The sequence below is a fragment of the Calidris pugnax genome, unplaced genomic scaffold (genome assembly GCF_001431845.1).
Source record: "Calidris pugnax isolate Ruff unplaced genomic scaffold, ASM143184v1 scaffold27, whole genome shotgun sequence".
NCBI lineage: Eukaryota > Metazoa > Chordata > Aves > Charadriiformes > Scolopacidae > Calidris > Calidris pugnax.
Window position 1 is genome coordinate 14309287 of NW_015090893.1, and position 16381 is coordinate 14325667.

The window sequence follows — 16381 nt, forward strand, 5'->3', positions numbered from 1 at the left end:
GGCTGTCACAAGGAGCGGGGCTGGGTCCCTTTCGCTGATGTCTCTCCGCACCACGGGTCCCCGAGGGAGCAGGGCCGCCTCCCTCCGCTCCTCCCCAAGGTGAGCAGTCGGGATGGAGGAAAGCAGCAGGAACCTCCAACCCTGATATTTATAAGGTGAAGTTGTGAATAGTCAAAAACCCCCCCATTCATTTGCTACCCAATGACTTAATGTGGTAAAAAAGCTCCCTCTCCAATGGGTGACAAGGCACCGCCTAAGGTTGCACTTCAAAAGGCGGCGCGGTGTCCCTGGGAGCGGGATGGTCTGAAGCAGAGCAAACTTCCCTAACAATGGGACACTTTTAACTCTCTTCCCCACCGCCAGCCATCCCTTTCTCTTGGCCCCGAGTCCTCTTGCCTTCTCCTTTTCATCCTCCCCTTGCCGGCGGAGGCTCAGTCCCCGCGTCCCTCCGAAATAACAAGCTGCTGCATTTCTATAGTCCCCCTGCCTTCTGCCTGTTCCCTCCTCTGAGAACTCCCCCAGGAGTTTCAACAACGATTCTGTAAAGATCTATAGGGGATAGACCTCCCAGGTCTTCTTGATTTGAAGCGATGTGGTTAACGGCAGGGCTTTTTTTCCCCCTCCTCACCTCCTCATGATGAAACTTTCTGCGTTTCCATCCTGATAACAGCGTGCACGGCCCGGGAGTGTTTGGAAAACTCTCTAATTTACGCGGCTGCAGCTTGGGAACACTGTGTGAATCATTTATGTGGTTTGCTTCATGCTCCAACGCTGTAATTAGGGGAACAGTTTTCTGGGGTTAGCAATTTCCCTCCGGTGAAGGCTGCTGCAGCAGAACCCGGCGACGGCCGGCTCTGTGGGCAGGAGAGCTGCCTGCACCCCTGAGCCCAGCGAGGGGCCTCCCCCACCACTGAGCCATCACCTGGGCCCAGGGAAGGAAAATCCTTATCAGAGGAAACCCCCAAAAAAGCCCTTTAATAGCCAGGGACGATGTCATCAAGGGCTGTAAGGAGCTGAGGGTGGAGCACCAGGAGAGATGGTGCTCATGGAAATGTCTTGGTCTGTTTTCCTGTGGCTGAACGGTCCCAACCAGGGTCTGGCTGTCCCTGGGGAGGGATCCTGCCTGCTGAGCAGGACAGTGTGGGTGCTCAGCCCAAAAGCTGTGCTGTGCAGTGCCAGCAGTGCCAAGCAGCCCCCTGGCTCTGCCAGGCACTATCCCGTGGCACAAGGGTGAAGCATCTGCCCTGCACTGGCTCTGTGGCAGGGCAGAGGTGCTGCCTTTCTCCTTCTCCTCTTCCTCCTCTCTGCTCCCCATCTGACCCCTGGGAATGCCTCTCTGCTGGCATCCTGCACTGGCTCTGTGGCAGGGCAGAGGTGCTGCCTTTCTCCTTCTCCTCTTCCTCCTCTCTGCTCCCCATCTGACCCCTGGGAATGCCTCTCTGCTGGCATTGATCACTGCTGCCACAGGAGGACTCTCAAAGGGGCTGCAAATGTGAGGTTCAAGGGAATGGGACTGTGTGTGGCATTTGGGGGGGGCTGTGCCATGAGCAAAAGGGGCTGAATGGGGATAAATCCCATCTTTGCACTTGGATGAGCAGTCCTGGCCATGGTCAGGCAGGAGGCTGCATCTTAAAGACCTTTGCAAAGTAGTTTGCTGTCTTGCCATGAGATGCGTGAGAGCATTGCAAAGCCAGCAGCCTGCCCTGTGGTTTTACAGGTCCCAGCTCAGGTCCCAGGCTACTGGGGGGCTCTCACTCCTCTCCCCCCCTTCCCAGGAGCAAGGCAGAGGAGCTCCTGGCTGCAGAGGGCACAGGGGCTCTCCCTGTCCTGCTGCCCATCAGCGTGTGTGTGAGCCAGGGGAGAGCCCTCTCCCTCCAGCCCTTGCAGAAGGGAAACCTGGAGCCAGTCGGGCAAAGCCACACACAGCCTGTTTGCAGCCAGAGGATTAAAATTGCAGATTGGTTGAAAAGCAGGGATGCAAAATACCTTCCAAGTGAGCACAAAGCTAGTGTTGGTCCCGCCAGCACGGCAAAACCCTCTGTGAGTCAGCATTTTAATCGTTACCATCCCGAGCAGATCCTACTTGTTGGAGCTGTCAAAGGACAATGACTGGGAATGGAGTGTTTCCCATGTACCAGTGATGGTCGTTGACTAAAGCCCATGTGTAAGGTTTGGAAATCTGCTCTGTGTTTTCTCTATGCACTCAGGTCATTTTTGGGCTTGTGTCTGGCTGTCCCTGGGGGCATATTGATGTTTTTTGGGTTGTTGTGGTTTTTTTTTTTCCTTGCCTGAGCAGAGAGAACTTGTACAGCTAAAAAAAAACAACCCAAAACTGTTGGCGTGTCTGCTCTGTCAGTTCACACACGATCTTCCTGTCACACTCCAGAAGAACAACAGCGTCTCTGGGTGTGAAGCAGTGGCTGCCTTTGGCAGGATCACACAGCTATTTGCCTGGGCTATTAAAAATGTCCCTTCCAATTAAAGTCACGGGGATCTTAAAAGTCACTTGTAACGTTGTCACTTGCGCTAGCTGTCAGCAAACAAAGCAGCGTGCTGGGACAAGCCTCCCCGGGCTGCTGAAGGGCTTTTTTTCTGTGTTTACAGCTCAGTCCCCCTGAGCAGGAGCCAGGTTATCCAGCCCGGCAGACCCACGGGGCTGCAATGATCCCAGTCCTATCGCTGCTGGACTCTCCCACCTTAGGGAAAAGCAGAGTTTGGTCTTGCTGTGTTAGTAAATTTTGCACTTATAGAGCGCTTCGTGCAGTGTCTTCTTGCAGTCAAAGAGATTAAATATAGCTGTGTGTGTTTTGCAGCTGGGGAAACTGAGGCACGGAGCCGGGAGGTCTTGAGATCTCCGGGTGAATCAGTGGAGAGCTGGACTGGGCGTAGCTGTTTGGAAGCTGATTTTGGTGTTTTGCTCCCTACGTCGCAGGGCATGTGTGGGCACAGCCTGGGAGGGCTGCAACGGGGCTGGGAGCTGCCCCGTCTCCCATGGGAAAAGCCTGTGGGTCACAGCCTGGGTCACCGGGGCTGGAGGTGCTGTCTGTGAAACGATGCTGAAGGGGTTTCTCTTTGGCTTTCCCGCTGCCTAGAAACCAGCTGTTGGTTTGGTCTTGGATGGGGGGGGGGAAAAGCCCACAATACACCTGAAAGGAAAATTCTGTTGAATATCCTGCTGCCTAGAAACTGGCTGTTGGTTTGGTCTTGGATGGGGGGAGAAAAAAAAAGCCCACAAAACACCTGAAAGGAAAATTCTGTTGAATATCCCCATTTATGCTGAAAACTGTCGGTCATTCTGGGCAACCTCGGACCCCAGAGCGAGCCATCAGCCACCCGGCGTGGTGGCATCAGCAGAGCTTGCCTTGGCTCCAGGCACTCTTGTAGGACAGGCTGTTTGGAAAGCAATGTCCTGAATGTCAGCAGGAGCCCCTTGGCTTTACTGATAAAATATCGATGCTTTGTTTCTTATTTTCTCGCTGCATGACCAAAGAGCCAGTGCTTTTTGTAGGATGATGGAAATCCTAAAATATTTTGGTATCTGCCCCAAGTCAAGAGACGGTAACAGTATAGACAGCCCCATGCACCCATCAGAACATGGATTTTGGGAGAAGGCAGACATGAGATAAATTGATTTATATAAATGCCACACACTCTGCGGGACAGCGAGCCCCATGGCTGCAGACAACAGAAACATAAAGCACAGACCACTAAATTGTCCTCAGCAGGTGACACATTCAGACCCCCAGCGTCAAATCCTGCATGGCTGGCTTCGTTACAATAAAAATCCACCTGGGTAATTAGAAAGCCACCCCCTCGCTGGCCAGGTGGAGGATGTTTTATGGTGTCCTCCCGCACCGCTCGCCCCAGGAAGCCGCCCGAGCCCCTGCGGGTGATGCCGTGTCCTTGGTGTGTACACAGCAGCCACTCAGCAAAGGGACGTGTCACTTCACTTCAAAATACTCCGTGACAGAGGATACAGCCACAGGGCAATGCTCCTGCATGCTCAGCTCTATGCAGGAATTGGATTTTTGTTGTGTTTTTTTTTTTTTTTAAGTCGTTCCTACTTTCCCTTATTCCTCATTGCTCTGCCCACTGTGTGGTCTCCCCCTTCCCAGCAGGAACCCAGCCCTGGACCTGGCGGTGCTGGTGGGAATTTTGCCTGTATAACGAATATGTTTTGATTAATGAATGGTAATTGTGGATGGAGGTGAAACTGAAATCAGGTTTTATGCCACACCTATCCCACAGGCTTAGTCCTCTTCACTCCTCTTTTGGCACATTGTTAGAAGTGCCCTGATGTTCACCGAAAACAAGGTTAAAATGTCCAGCTGTGATGGTTGAAGGTGTGCTTTCCTTGTGACAAAATAATCCCAAAAAGTTCCTGTCTCCTGCCTCCCTGCAGCAGTTTGTCTTCCCTCAGTTGTACCAATGCAACCAGGTTTTTTGTCTTATTTTTAATCCTGATTCCCAACACAGCCTGATGTCTGGCGTGATGGGGGGAGCAGTGAACTTCACCAGAGAGGCCAGGAACGAGCACGTCCAAGGTAAGAGGCTCTGCTGCTGAAGGAAACACACCCTGGAACACACCACGGGACCATCAGGATGCCAAAACCCAGGACCACAGGGGGTTCCAGGTTGCACAGTTTGGGCTTCATGTCTTTTGGTTTCAGGAGGCAAAAAATCTGGGTTTGGAATGAAATGCTGATTTTTCCAGTCCCAAGCTGGCTGGGGACATGGACACTTCCCACCAAGGGCTGTCAAGGTGATTTGGGACAAGCGTAATGTCCTGATGAGCGGCATAGAAATGGTCCCAGAGCACTGCAGAGCTCTCAGGTGTGTGTTTAGGATGCTGGGTTTAGGCTGAAATAAGAGAAGAAGGAGCAAAAGGAGGAAAAATCTTTTTTTTTTCTTCTTCTTTTTTTTTTTTTTTTCACCTGAGCAAGGAATAAAGGGCTCAAGCTGCAGCAGGGGGAGATTTAATTTGCCCATGGTGTGTCAGGAATAAGATGGGTGAGCACAGCGGTGACATGGCAGGGCAGAGGGACGGGCTGGGGGGCAAGTCAAGGCCCCTCCATCCCCAAGGGCAGCTCCTTCCACGATCTTCTCACTCCAGTGACTTCCCCACTCCCCCCCTAAGCCTCTGTGTCCCTGTCCTCACCCCTTTCCAGACTCCCAAAGGCTCCTCCCTGGCCCTCCCAGCATGGGGCGATGAGCAGAGGAGCCTGCAGAGACAAATGTCTGGATAAAAGCTGTGGCACGTCCCTCAGCAGAGGCACAGGCAGCGATGTCCCCTCTGCACTGCTGAGGGAGGTCACATCTCCTCCCCCAAGCTTTCCTGGCCCTTCCAGCAGAGCAAAAATTTTCCTCATATCTACCCACAGGCAAGGGCTGTTGGTCCATCCTGGCTGATTTTCCTAAATTCCAGTGGTCACTCCATGTCTCTATCTTCACAGCATTCAAAACTCATGCAAAGCTACTTGTGGGCAATGACGTGCCTGAACTTGGTCCTGCCATATCTCGAGCTGCCCCAAAAAGTGAGGCAGAGTAAAAGACCAACGTTTAGATCAACCTTCAGACCCCAGTGGCTCTGGAGAGAGGACTCAGCCACCCAGTTGGCCCCGGAGAGGCATCTCCATGACCTGATCAGCCTCACCTGCCTCCTTTAGGTGTGTCCTTCAAAGCCTACAGGGCTGTTGACGAGGCAGGGTTACAAAGCAGGGACAAGTGGTTTGTTTTTCTCTCCTCTTTTAAAGGAAGTGTCATGCAAAACGGTGTTAGTGCAGCAGATAGGTTACTGCCCGGGCATCTGCGTGAGGGGAACACATCTCCGTCCTGGCAATGTGTCACCTCAGCAGATAAAAGCCTGTCCAGGAAGAGATTGGGCACTTGATACGGAGGAAAATTATCACCTCCTTCTTAATCATTCCTGGCCGAACTCGAGTTAAATTAACTGATTACAAGCTGGCTCATGTGATGCTCCCCAGCCTTTCCCAGCTTGGTTCCTCACACTGTGCCTTCCTGGCTGGGGCTCTGTCACCCCTCCTGTCCCCCGTCCACTTTGCATCACAGGGGGCAGATTAAGCCCCAGGATTTTAATTTCTGAGCTGGAGGATACGTGTGTCTGTGCCGTCTGTGTCCTGCACGTGTGTGTGGGAGCCTTTGAGACTTGCAGAAGAAAATGGTGATTTGAGCTACGAATATTTTCTTAAAACTCATCTTTATTTCTTTGGGCAGAGGCGATTCTGAGTGCAGAAAGCTGAGGCTTCCTCTGGGGGATCCTGGGCTCTGGCTGTGTCCTGCACGTGTGTGTGTGGGAGCCTTTGAGACTTGCAGAAGAAAATGGTGATTTGAGCTACGAATATTTTCTTAAAACTCATCTTTATTTCTTTGGGCAGAGGCGATTCTGAGTGCAGAAAGCTGAGGCTTCCTCTGGGGGATCCTGGGCTGGAGAGCAACCTTAAAAGCTCTTTGAGTTTGAACTTGCTTCTGGCACCTCCTTTGCCCCACGACGGCGGTGGGGAATCTGTGCTGCTGGGGGGCATCGCTCCCCCCGTGGTGTCCTCTGCAGCTCCAGGACTTTGCTCTTCTCCCCCCACCGAGGAAGCTCCTCTGGCCCTGCCAGTCTTTTCACAGGGGTCGAGCTGCGTATTTCCATTTCTTAATGGAAACGACGTCGTGTTTATACACTTTAATCAGTCTGTGGATGAAGGCAGTGCCATGCATTAATTAATCTTTGAGGTGGGAGGAGACATCTCCAGTGTTACCTGAGTTGAGAGTGAGGTGACGACTTGTGGCAACGTCTCCGGCTTCACTAAATCACTTTTAGGTCTTTACTGTTTGGTTTAAAATTGATCTGATGGGAACATGTAAGGTCGGGATCTGGCTCCGTGGTCCAGCTTCTCAGCATTCCCCAGGCACAGAGACCTGTTAGGACCCTCTGTGGGATGAACTCTTCCCAGTGACACCCTTTGAAAACAGGTTTCCTTGATCATATTTCCCCCAGAAAACCTGAACTGCGGTAGTTTTGGAGGGCGTTTTGCCCAGTCCCTTTGAGGATGAAAACAGCGCGTTTTGCATCCGTTAATTCGGAGAGGGGGGAGATGGAGGGAAACCTGCAGTGTGGGGATCAAACACAACGGTGCAGCCTCAGCAGAGGGTGCAGTGGCCGGTGGAGATGCCTGGGACAGTGTCCCCCACAGGCTGGTGACAAGGCTCCCCCCTGTGGGATGTCCCCACACCGCACACCCATCCCAGTCCATCCCAGCACCTACCTGTGTCCGGTGGCAGGCTGGGACACCACCAGTGCCGGGGTGGCTGGTGGACATGTATGGATGGGACAGGCTTGCAAAGTTCCTCCCATCAGAGCAGCTCAAGCAGCAGCTGGGATAAAAGCCACCCAGGGATCTCACCCACCACAACCACCTCCAGTGGCCTTTTGGTGCTCACTGCTCAGGTTCCTCAGGCCCATCCTTGGGTTTTTCAACTGTGCTGTGCTCTCTGGTTCATCTGGCCATGCTTGGAGCAACAAGGAGCAGTGTTTTAGCAAAATGTTCTTTCAGGGACAGGGAAGCTTGTCTGCACGTAAATATTGGGAAATAACAGAGACTGAATTCAGGGACTCTGTGTTGCACCGGAATTCTGCTGCCCGTGTGGATGGACTGGGGCTGCCCAAGCACCTCTTGCACACAAAGCGGTGTCACCGGTCCTGATCCGTGTATGGTGAAACTGAAGAGTAATGAGATGATGAGGCTTGCTCAAGGGGACAAGCCTGGAGCACAGGTATCCTAAATCCTGCCTGATTCTTCTCCCTGGCAGCCCACCTCACCCAAATCCCCCATGGTGCGGTCATGGGAGATTTATATGTATACTATATATATATATTAAAAAAAAATATATATATTGTTAATATACATTAACTGTGGGGTGAGCTGGGTGCTGCCAGTCCTGAGCTCTGGGAGGCACCCAGTGTCTGTGGGCAAACCCAGCCCTGCTCCCATGGGTGTTTTGGTTCCTGCTTGGCTCCAGCAGGAGTTAGCAGTGCCCAGGGGTGTGTGTATGTGTGTGTGTGTATGTATGTGTGTGTGTATGTTAATCTCAAGGCACAATAAATTCCTTTTTGAGGGGTCCAAGTGTGGCACCATCCCCTGAAGCAGGACCCCTCTCCAAGGACTCGGTGCACACTGATGTGGAGACTGAAGTCACCGATGGTGCTACCAGGAGAAACATCATCCCTGCTGTTTGAGCACAGCTCTGGGATTTGTATTTTTTAGCCCGGTCTGAATAGAGTGCTATTTTCTCTTAAGCTCTTTTATTTCCACCTTGGCCCTGCGCCACCGAATGCTTCACACATAAAGTTTATAAAAGCAGGTAAGTTAAAGCTTTATTAGTCCTTTGTAGAGCGAGAAAATAAATGAAGCTGGGTTGAGCGCCATGAGGAGCCAACACTCATGTCGAGGCAGCTCCCTTTTGAAATAATCTTCAATTATCTATTGAGAAGAGGGAGGCAGATTCCTGTGGCCGATACAGCCACGCCGGTGTCCTGACATTTCCAACTCCCTGGGTATTTTTGAAATGCATTGAAAGAGGCATAAAATTAAATCGGAGCCCCGGCTGAGCTCGTCGGTCTCAGGATGGTAGAGCAGCGTGATAATGGAATGGGTATGTTAAAACAGGGACACGGTGGTTTTCAGCTGGGTGTGTTAGAAGAGGCGATGCCAGCGGGGACCCAGGCTGGGTGGCACACCCCAGGGAGGGAGCACCGTGCCATGCCGTGCCACTCCAGGGCTGCCCCGAGGCTGGGGGATGTCTGGGCAGGTCCATGTTTACCATGTGGTCATGACAAATCCCTGCTCGCTCACGCTGGGAGCAGTTTCCTCCAGGTTTTTCCCTCTCTGAAGCCTTCAGAAGAGCCAGCACCTCCCTTTGCTGCATGACCAAGACATGGGGGGCACTGGGTGGGCAAGAGCGATTCTCCAGTGGTGCCCACAGCCCTCCCTCACCCAGGCTGATGTAATTTTAGCTGCCCCCATCTCAACCTGGATTAATGCCACTGAAGTCATTAGTGTTACTGGGGATGTCTGCCAACGTGAGAGAACTGGAGTTGGCACAGAAGTTGTTTGATGCCTTCTCTCTCCAAACACCCTCACTCCTTGCCGGCTTTGCTGGTACCAGGTAAGGTCCATGCTGGAGCTGGCATGAGGCACCACCATGGGCTTGGGTTACCCAGCTCCCACTGGAACAGGAGCCAGGACAGGACAGAATAAAATGGTACCCATCAGGAGGAGCAGTGTAGAGGCTGGAGTTACTATAAGGCCATTATGGAGCTATCACAGCGCTATTAGCTATTGCTGCTCCTGGCTTCTGGAGACAAGGGTGCCAGGAGTGATGCTGTTGCCCCAAGGCATCCCTGCTCCCTCCATCCCCTGCCCTGGGGCTGGCCATGGAGGGGTACACCTTTGCCCAGAGCATCTCACGCCTGATTTCTTCATTGCTAAATGAAACATGTAATATGGGACCCGCACGAGTGTTTCTTCAACACTTTGAAGGGTGACTCTGGTGCAAGAAGTGATGGGGGGACCAGGCGTGGTCAGGCATGACCTGGGGTAGCTCCCATGGTGAGACAGGAAAAGAAAAACCCAATTCTTCCCTCTGAGGAGAAGAATTATTTCTAGCATCACGAGAAAACAAAGCAAACCAAGAGGGATTATTTTCCCCAAACAAGATGCTGTTTGAAAACACCCACTTGGAGTCACACATCATTTTTTTTTCCTCCTTGTTTGTTGCCAAATCCAAAAATTTCAATACTGAGTTGGCCAGTAAATTCACAAGACCAGCTTAAAATTCCTGAGATTATTGTTTTTATTTTGAAAAAAAATCATTCTTTTCATTCCCTGCCTACTGCTGGAGCCCTAAAAGACCCCATTTTCATATGTCTCTCTGATGACATTGGCTAGAAACCCCCCTTTTCTCCCATCTCCACTCCCTATTTTCCCGATTCCCCACGGATGGAATGAGTTCTGGAGCCGGGCCCCGAAGCAAAGACGAAGTGTTGGGAGATTTGCAGTTGATGGTAGGGAGTTGTCAAGAGCTGTTGTCAGCACAGCACACAAGATGTGCGTGAACCATCCCCAGCAACTGTTCCTTCCCAAGCCAGCTCTTCTGACAAGACAGAAAACGCTCGGAGCTGCCTCTCCCAGCACAGATCCCCCCGCAGAAGCCGAAGCGAGAGCTTACCCTGCTGTCAGTTTGAGCGGCGTTGGGTTTGAGCTGGAGGAACACCCCCGCACACACACACACACACCTGCTCCCACATTGCCTGGCTCAGCCCCAACCCTCCCCGCACCACGTTTCATGGTCAAAACTGAGCAGGTTTCTCTGTGGGGACATGCTCTGGGTGCCCAAGATGGGGCTGGGACAGCCGGAGCTCACCCATGGACCCACCGGGTGGGAGCTGGTGCCTGGGCTCCAGGAGGACACAGCAGCTCTGTTTGCCTGCGTGTGGTGTGGGAGGCTCCCCCAGCTTGGCACCAGAAGGTTAGTGCTTTTTAAAAGACTATTGTTTTCACCCTGTGTTTTTGGGAAAAACAAGAGGGGAGCTGGGCAGAGGACAAGAGCCGCCCTGGCTTCTTCTGCCTCGAGTTTCTGCTGCCGTGGGCACCTCCCCAGCTGCGTTCCCAGCCCCCCGACCTCCTCCTTCCCACCCGGCCACAGCTCAAACCCCCGATCCTGATGAGCTTGTGTCCCTCCTAATCCACACGTTGTTTCTTTCCCTGCTCTTCACTCAGTAGGAGAGGTCTCTGCTGTGTCAGGAGAACCACCAACAGCAGAGCAGAGACACACAGAGGTCTTTCCCCAAAGCTAAGACTTCTCCAGCCTTGGCCTTGCATGGGTGTCCCAGCTTTCATTGGGGTAAACCAGGCTGTGGGAAAGCTGGTTGCCTTCATTGTTGCAGAGCTGGCTCTAAGGATTTGCTGTGAGACACCTCAGCAGCCATGGCAGTGATGTGACCTAAATAAGAGAGAACCCCCAAACATGTTTGGAAAAAGACCCTACACGTGCTTTGGGTCTCATTCTGTGGTATCTGAGCTGGGACCAGCAGGACCTCCGGGGGGTTTTAGCTGGACTCCAACTGAGATGCAACACTCACATGCCCTTTTCCTAGGAAAGCTGTGTTCAGGGTTTGTCCTCCATACCCCAGCTGTGTTCCTAGGCCCCCAACCTCCTGCTTCCCACCCGGCCACAGCTCAAACCCCCGATCCTGATGAGCTTGTGTCCCTCCTAATCCACACGTTGTTTCTTTCCCTGCTCTTCACTCAGTAGAAGAGGTCTCTGCTGTGTCAGGAGAACCACCAACAGCAGAGCAGAAACACACAGAGGTCTTTCCCCACAGCTAAGACTTCTCCAGCCTTGGCCTTGCATGGGTGTCCCAGCTTTCATTGGGGTAAACCAGGCTGTGGGAAAGCTGGTTGCCTTCATTGTTGCAGAGCTGGCTCTAAGGATTTGCTGTGAGACACCTCAGCAGCCATGGCAGTGATGTGACCTAAATAAGAGAGAACCCCCAAACATGTTTGGAAAAAGACCCTACACGTGCTTTGGGTCTCATTCTGTGGTATCTGAGCTGGGACCAGCAGGACCTCCGGGGGGTTTTAGCTGGACTCCAACTGAGATGCAACACTCACATGCCCTTTTCCTAGGAAAGCTGTGTTCAGGGTTTGTCCTCCATGGCTCTCACTGTTATCAAGCGCCTGCCTAACGAGATGTAGTAAATCAACTCACTTCTGTACAATAATGACAGGAATGCAGCTTTCCTCTGCTCAGCTGGGGCTTGCTGTGACTGTGCAAAGCAATCAGAGGTGACTCACGGGGGTGGGTGGACTCAGCCAGGATCCCCGGAGGGCTGGCCCTGTCCCCAGGATGTGGGGCACAAGATTGGCTTCATGGTGATGCCAAGAAAGCTGGTGTTTATCAACATAGAATCATTTTTTTTAGCTGTAACTGGATCAGCATGGAAGGTGTTTTCCCTTTGGAGAAGCTGCAAGGTAATGTCTCGTTATGCAAAGGAGCTAAACAGCAAAGGGCTGTTGCTAATTAGCAAAAATATTTACATTTCCCACCTGGAGCTGGTTGAGCGCTGGTGGGGACCTGAGCTGCAGATAACCCTACCAACGTGGAGGCTGGGGAAGGACCCTGGCTCCTGGAGCGGTTGGCCGTTGGTGAGCCTCGGTGCTGGAGGATGCTCTTCCCGGGAGTGAAGGTCAGGAGCAGGGTAACACCCCGGAGGTGTTTCCTTGGTGTGGGTGAAGTGTTTGGTTTGGCTTCTCTCGTGAGTCCCTTCCAATGGTGGGAACAAATATTTCCTTGGTGTAATGACTGGAATGATGAAAATTCACTCTTCTCGGCCTTAAATGATGAGCGGTTTCCTGGTCTGTGTCCCCAGCTTGCCCCGCAGATAAGGGCTGTAGGGCTCTTTGATTGAGATAATGGGGAGCCAGACCTGTCCCTGCTCTTGGCAAATGTTAATCTCACCATCCAGTGCCTGGGCTGAGGTGGTTTCACACAGCAGCAGAGAGGGACGCTCCTCAAACTGGGGTACTCTACGTGTCTTGAATTTTAAGCCTCTCTTAACTGGTACTCTAACTATGTGTCTTGAATTTTAAGCCTCTCTTAACTGGTAATGGTGGAAGAAACAGACCCCAAACCCTGCCACAAAGCCATGTTCTACCTGCGGTGGGTGGGTGGAGGTTGGAAGATCTGGCCTTTAACTTTGAGGAGTTTTTCCTGGTGTGCAGTTGCTGTGGATCGATGGCTTTTGCAGTGAGACCCAGGGATGGGGAACATGGTGTAGCTTTTCAGGGGATGAGACACGTGAATAAAAGTGCAGAGACTTTGTGTTTATGGTGCCAGGCTTTAAATGCAAACAGTTAGATGAGGAGGAGGTTCCGTGGGGACAGAGCGAGCCTTGCAGTGGCACCAAGAGCCACTCACAAAGTGCTTGGACATCTTTGATATCTCCAGAGCTACAGATGGTGCTCTGATCTCTCACGCGGCTGCTAATCCTTTGTGTAAACACCAGAGGAGAACATCTCTGTTGTTTTCTTGCTCTGGCCAGACCTTCCTTCCTTCCCTTCCTCCTGCCAAGGGCAGGCTCGAGGACACAGCCCAGACCTTGAGTCTCTGGGAGAACGTGGGGGCACCGACACCGGCCGTTGGCTCAGTTGTGCCAAAGAGGTTTCTCGGTGACTTGCAGTGTGTTGTGCTGAGCGAGTTGGCAGATGCTCTGAACTGGCAGAGAAGGAGGGAGATCATCACGTGGAACAAAACGCTGTCTCCTGGCAAAAACAAGGAGAAAGTCTAGTCTGCGGGTTTACCCGCTGGGTGCAATCTGGTGCTTAAAAATCACCCCGTGGAAAAGTAACGGGTAAATCTGGTCGAATGGTATTAATTACACGAGTTTCCAGTAGGTGCTGTTGCTCTGAGTGCTGTCTCTGAATGCTCTCTCCATGAAGGAACAGTCGTTAAAGTAGACATTTAAATAATGTCAAAGGCTCTTTGACCTCGAAGTGTTGGGGGGGTGGGGGCTGAGTCATTTTCCCTTGGTCTCTTGGCCACCTCTGTTTGCTTTTCGTTGCCACCACAAGTCACTCATTTTGTGGCTGTGCTGCTATTGTTTAATTGCAGTTCTGGCTCTTGGTATTAAATGTCAAGGGTCAAGCAAGCCTTAAGTAAATGAGAGATTTCTGAACACCGCCCCAACTGCTCGTTTCTGTTTTCTGGAGCCCACGGGCAGTTTCTGCCTCACCTTACACAGGTGTAAACCTGGAGTAATCCCACCAACGTCCTCAGAGTTACTCCTATTCCACAGCACGAGCAGGATCAAACCGAAGCTCCAGGGGCAGCAGTTTATCCTCCCAGAGTAAGCACTTGTTTTTCTAATATGATTGCAAATTAACTCCAGAGATAATGTGATACCGTGTAATTGAGAGTCCCCTGAGCCAGCACCGGACTCTGTTTTTGCTGAGCCCCCTGCAGACGGGTGAGGATGTCACTGCTCCATCAGTAAGGGGGATTTAGGGAGACCTTGCTTTGAAAGTTTGTTCTGCTGAAGATCTCTTTCTTATCCCAGAAAAATCAGTGCAATAATAAATTTATAGAATTGGAGAATGGTTTAGGTTGAAAGGGACCCTAAAGACCATCTAGTTCCAACACCTCTGCCATGGAGAGGAATTTCTTCCCTTCCCCCCCCGATACCAATATCACTTGACGCCAGCCACAGGCTGTGTGTGCTGCGGTTGTCCCAAGGCTGGTTGGATCTCAGCAGGCTAAAGGGAGCAAAAAAGACTGCAAAGAGAGTGCTGTGCCCCTTCTCCCACCTGGGACACTAATTGGAGTCTTTCCTCAACCCAGTCATCAAATTTTCATGGAATTTGTAAGCAGGTACTTTGTCTCTGGGACCTTTAGCCTTTTGTTGGACAGGACTGAAGCAGGTCAGCAGCTTCCCATCATATTGATGGGGTGGTAGCAGCTTAAGAGCTACCAGCAGACAAAATTTGCACCCCTGGGGTTCCCCTGAAACGCTCTTTGGAGCGAGATGGGGAAAGGGAGTGAAGTCTCCAGGCTGCTCCAAAGGCAGTTGGGGGATACCTGGGGGGTTGGTGCCATCTGGGTCTCCAGAATTCTGCAGGATAAAGGTGTCTGTGCTGCTGGAGAGAGGCTGTGCTGGCCGGGGGACCTGGGGGGGCCTGGGGTAACTCCCCCCCACCTGGCTGTGCTCTCTAGATGCTCTGGCAATAGAAACAAAGCGAGACGGACGCTTGTAAGAGTTGCAGTGTAAGCCCTATTTCTGCAAAGCTCAAAGACAGCTGATCAGAGGAAACCTGTTTATTGTGAGGTTCAGGAAAAACAATTTTTATGCAAATTGCTTTTTTTTTTTTTTTTTTCAAGTAGTGGGGTTGATACAGAACTTGGAATTACAGTTTTAAGAATACAAACACAAATACATAGTATCTTGTTCAACAAACACAAAACAAACTTGGGGAATGTGAAATGAGCAAATGTTTGCTAAAATAAATGGGTAACGAACATGGGGTGGGGAGGACAAAACAAAACAGCCCAGCTCAGAAGCCAAAACCCCACTGAAGAAGCAGCAGTCACATCTTCAATTTTCCTCTCAGGCTGTACTTTCACTTTGCTTTTCCTGTTCGATAGCTGCCAGAAAAACAGAGGAAACAAAAACATCAGCAACAAACATTATAATCATTCTGCAGGATGCAGATTTCTGTGGTCATTCTTAACGCCAGGGGATGGTTGGTCCCCACTTGCTTTCTTTGGCCACCCTGGAAATATCACCCCGTTCCCACATCTCTGTAGCAAACAGGGTGCAGTTTGTGATGTGCAAACCTCCTCCTGTATTTGCAGCTTTAGCATTGGTAGGGATAATAAAACAGGGGAAAAAACCAGGTATTTTATGATGAGGGACAGTGCGTCTCCATGGCTATCGGTACTGACCCATCCAAAGCTGTCAGTGTGAAGGAAACCACTCACAATGTCTGGTCCAAATGCAGAGAAATGCCATTTTCACATCCCAGTTCAATGTAAGCCACAACCCTCAGTGGGCTGCCTGTGTACAGGAGAAGACCCTGCACGAGAAAAGCCCAGGGGTGCTTTGCTGAAGAAGATAGCCTGTTAGATGAGGATGATGATGGGTTTCTCTTGCAGCCTTATTCCCAGAGATGTCTGGAAGTCTCCTGGCCAGGGCTGGCAGCAGGTACCAGTGGGGGGCAGCAGCTCATCTGCCTGATAACACCTTAAATCAGAGCCCAGGCACCTCCTGGGGATGCTGCCAGGGGGGTGCAGGGGTTCCCCTGAGCATCTGTGCCTCCGAAAAGGCTTGTAACATGGTCGTTACAAACAGTTTGATCCTGTTACCTGCAACCAGCAGAAAACCTGGTCTTGCTTTTAGTAAAAGCAAGAGCAATCCCATCAGAAAGGATTTTTTCAGACAAAACACAGCATTGGTTATAACTACTTGTATCCCTCGAAGCCCAGCATAGAGTATGAGTCTTATTATTATCCCCAGTTAAAGTCAGGGATGAGTTTGAGCCTGTAATCCTATGATTAGTATTCATTTTGCATATGAACTGCAATATGGATTGTGTCCTTGCTGCTCGTAGTTCAAATAGCCTCATAAGCACTTACTTTCTTTAGTGGGCAGTGGATTTTTCTCTCTGGTTTCCGTCTTCTTCAGTTTGGTCTTGTCAAATGTTTCAATTTCTGCAAAATCTGGTTTGTCGGACATGATGGGTCCTGACAAAGAAAGGAAAAACACACCCGTGCCTTCATTAGCTAGTGCTGTGATCTCAGCCATCTGCAAAGCGCTTTCTGC

The 16381-nt window shown here is 51.3% G+C and overlaps 1 protein-coding gene across 1 annotated transcript; it reads right to left on the bottom strand.

The window, feature by feature from the left end:
• Positions 1-14862: 14862 nt before the first annotated feature.
• LOC106891360 (thymosin beta-12-like) lies at positions 14863-16381 on the bottom strand. The gene is made up of 2 exons (XM_014947826.1): positions 16195-16381; positions 14863-15204 (listed from the first exon to the last, which is right to left on the bottom strand). Exons 1-2 carry the CDS (start codon positions 16361-16363, stop codon positions 15167-15169), a joined length of 207 nt encoding a protein of 68 aa, XP_014803312.1. The 5' UTR covers positions 16364-16381; the 3' UTR covers positions 14863-15166.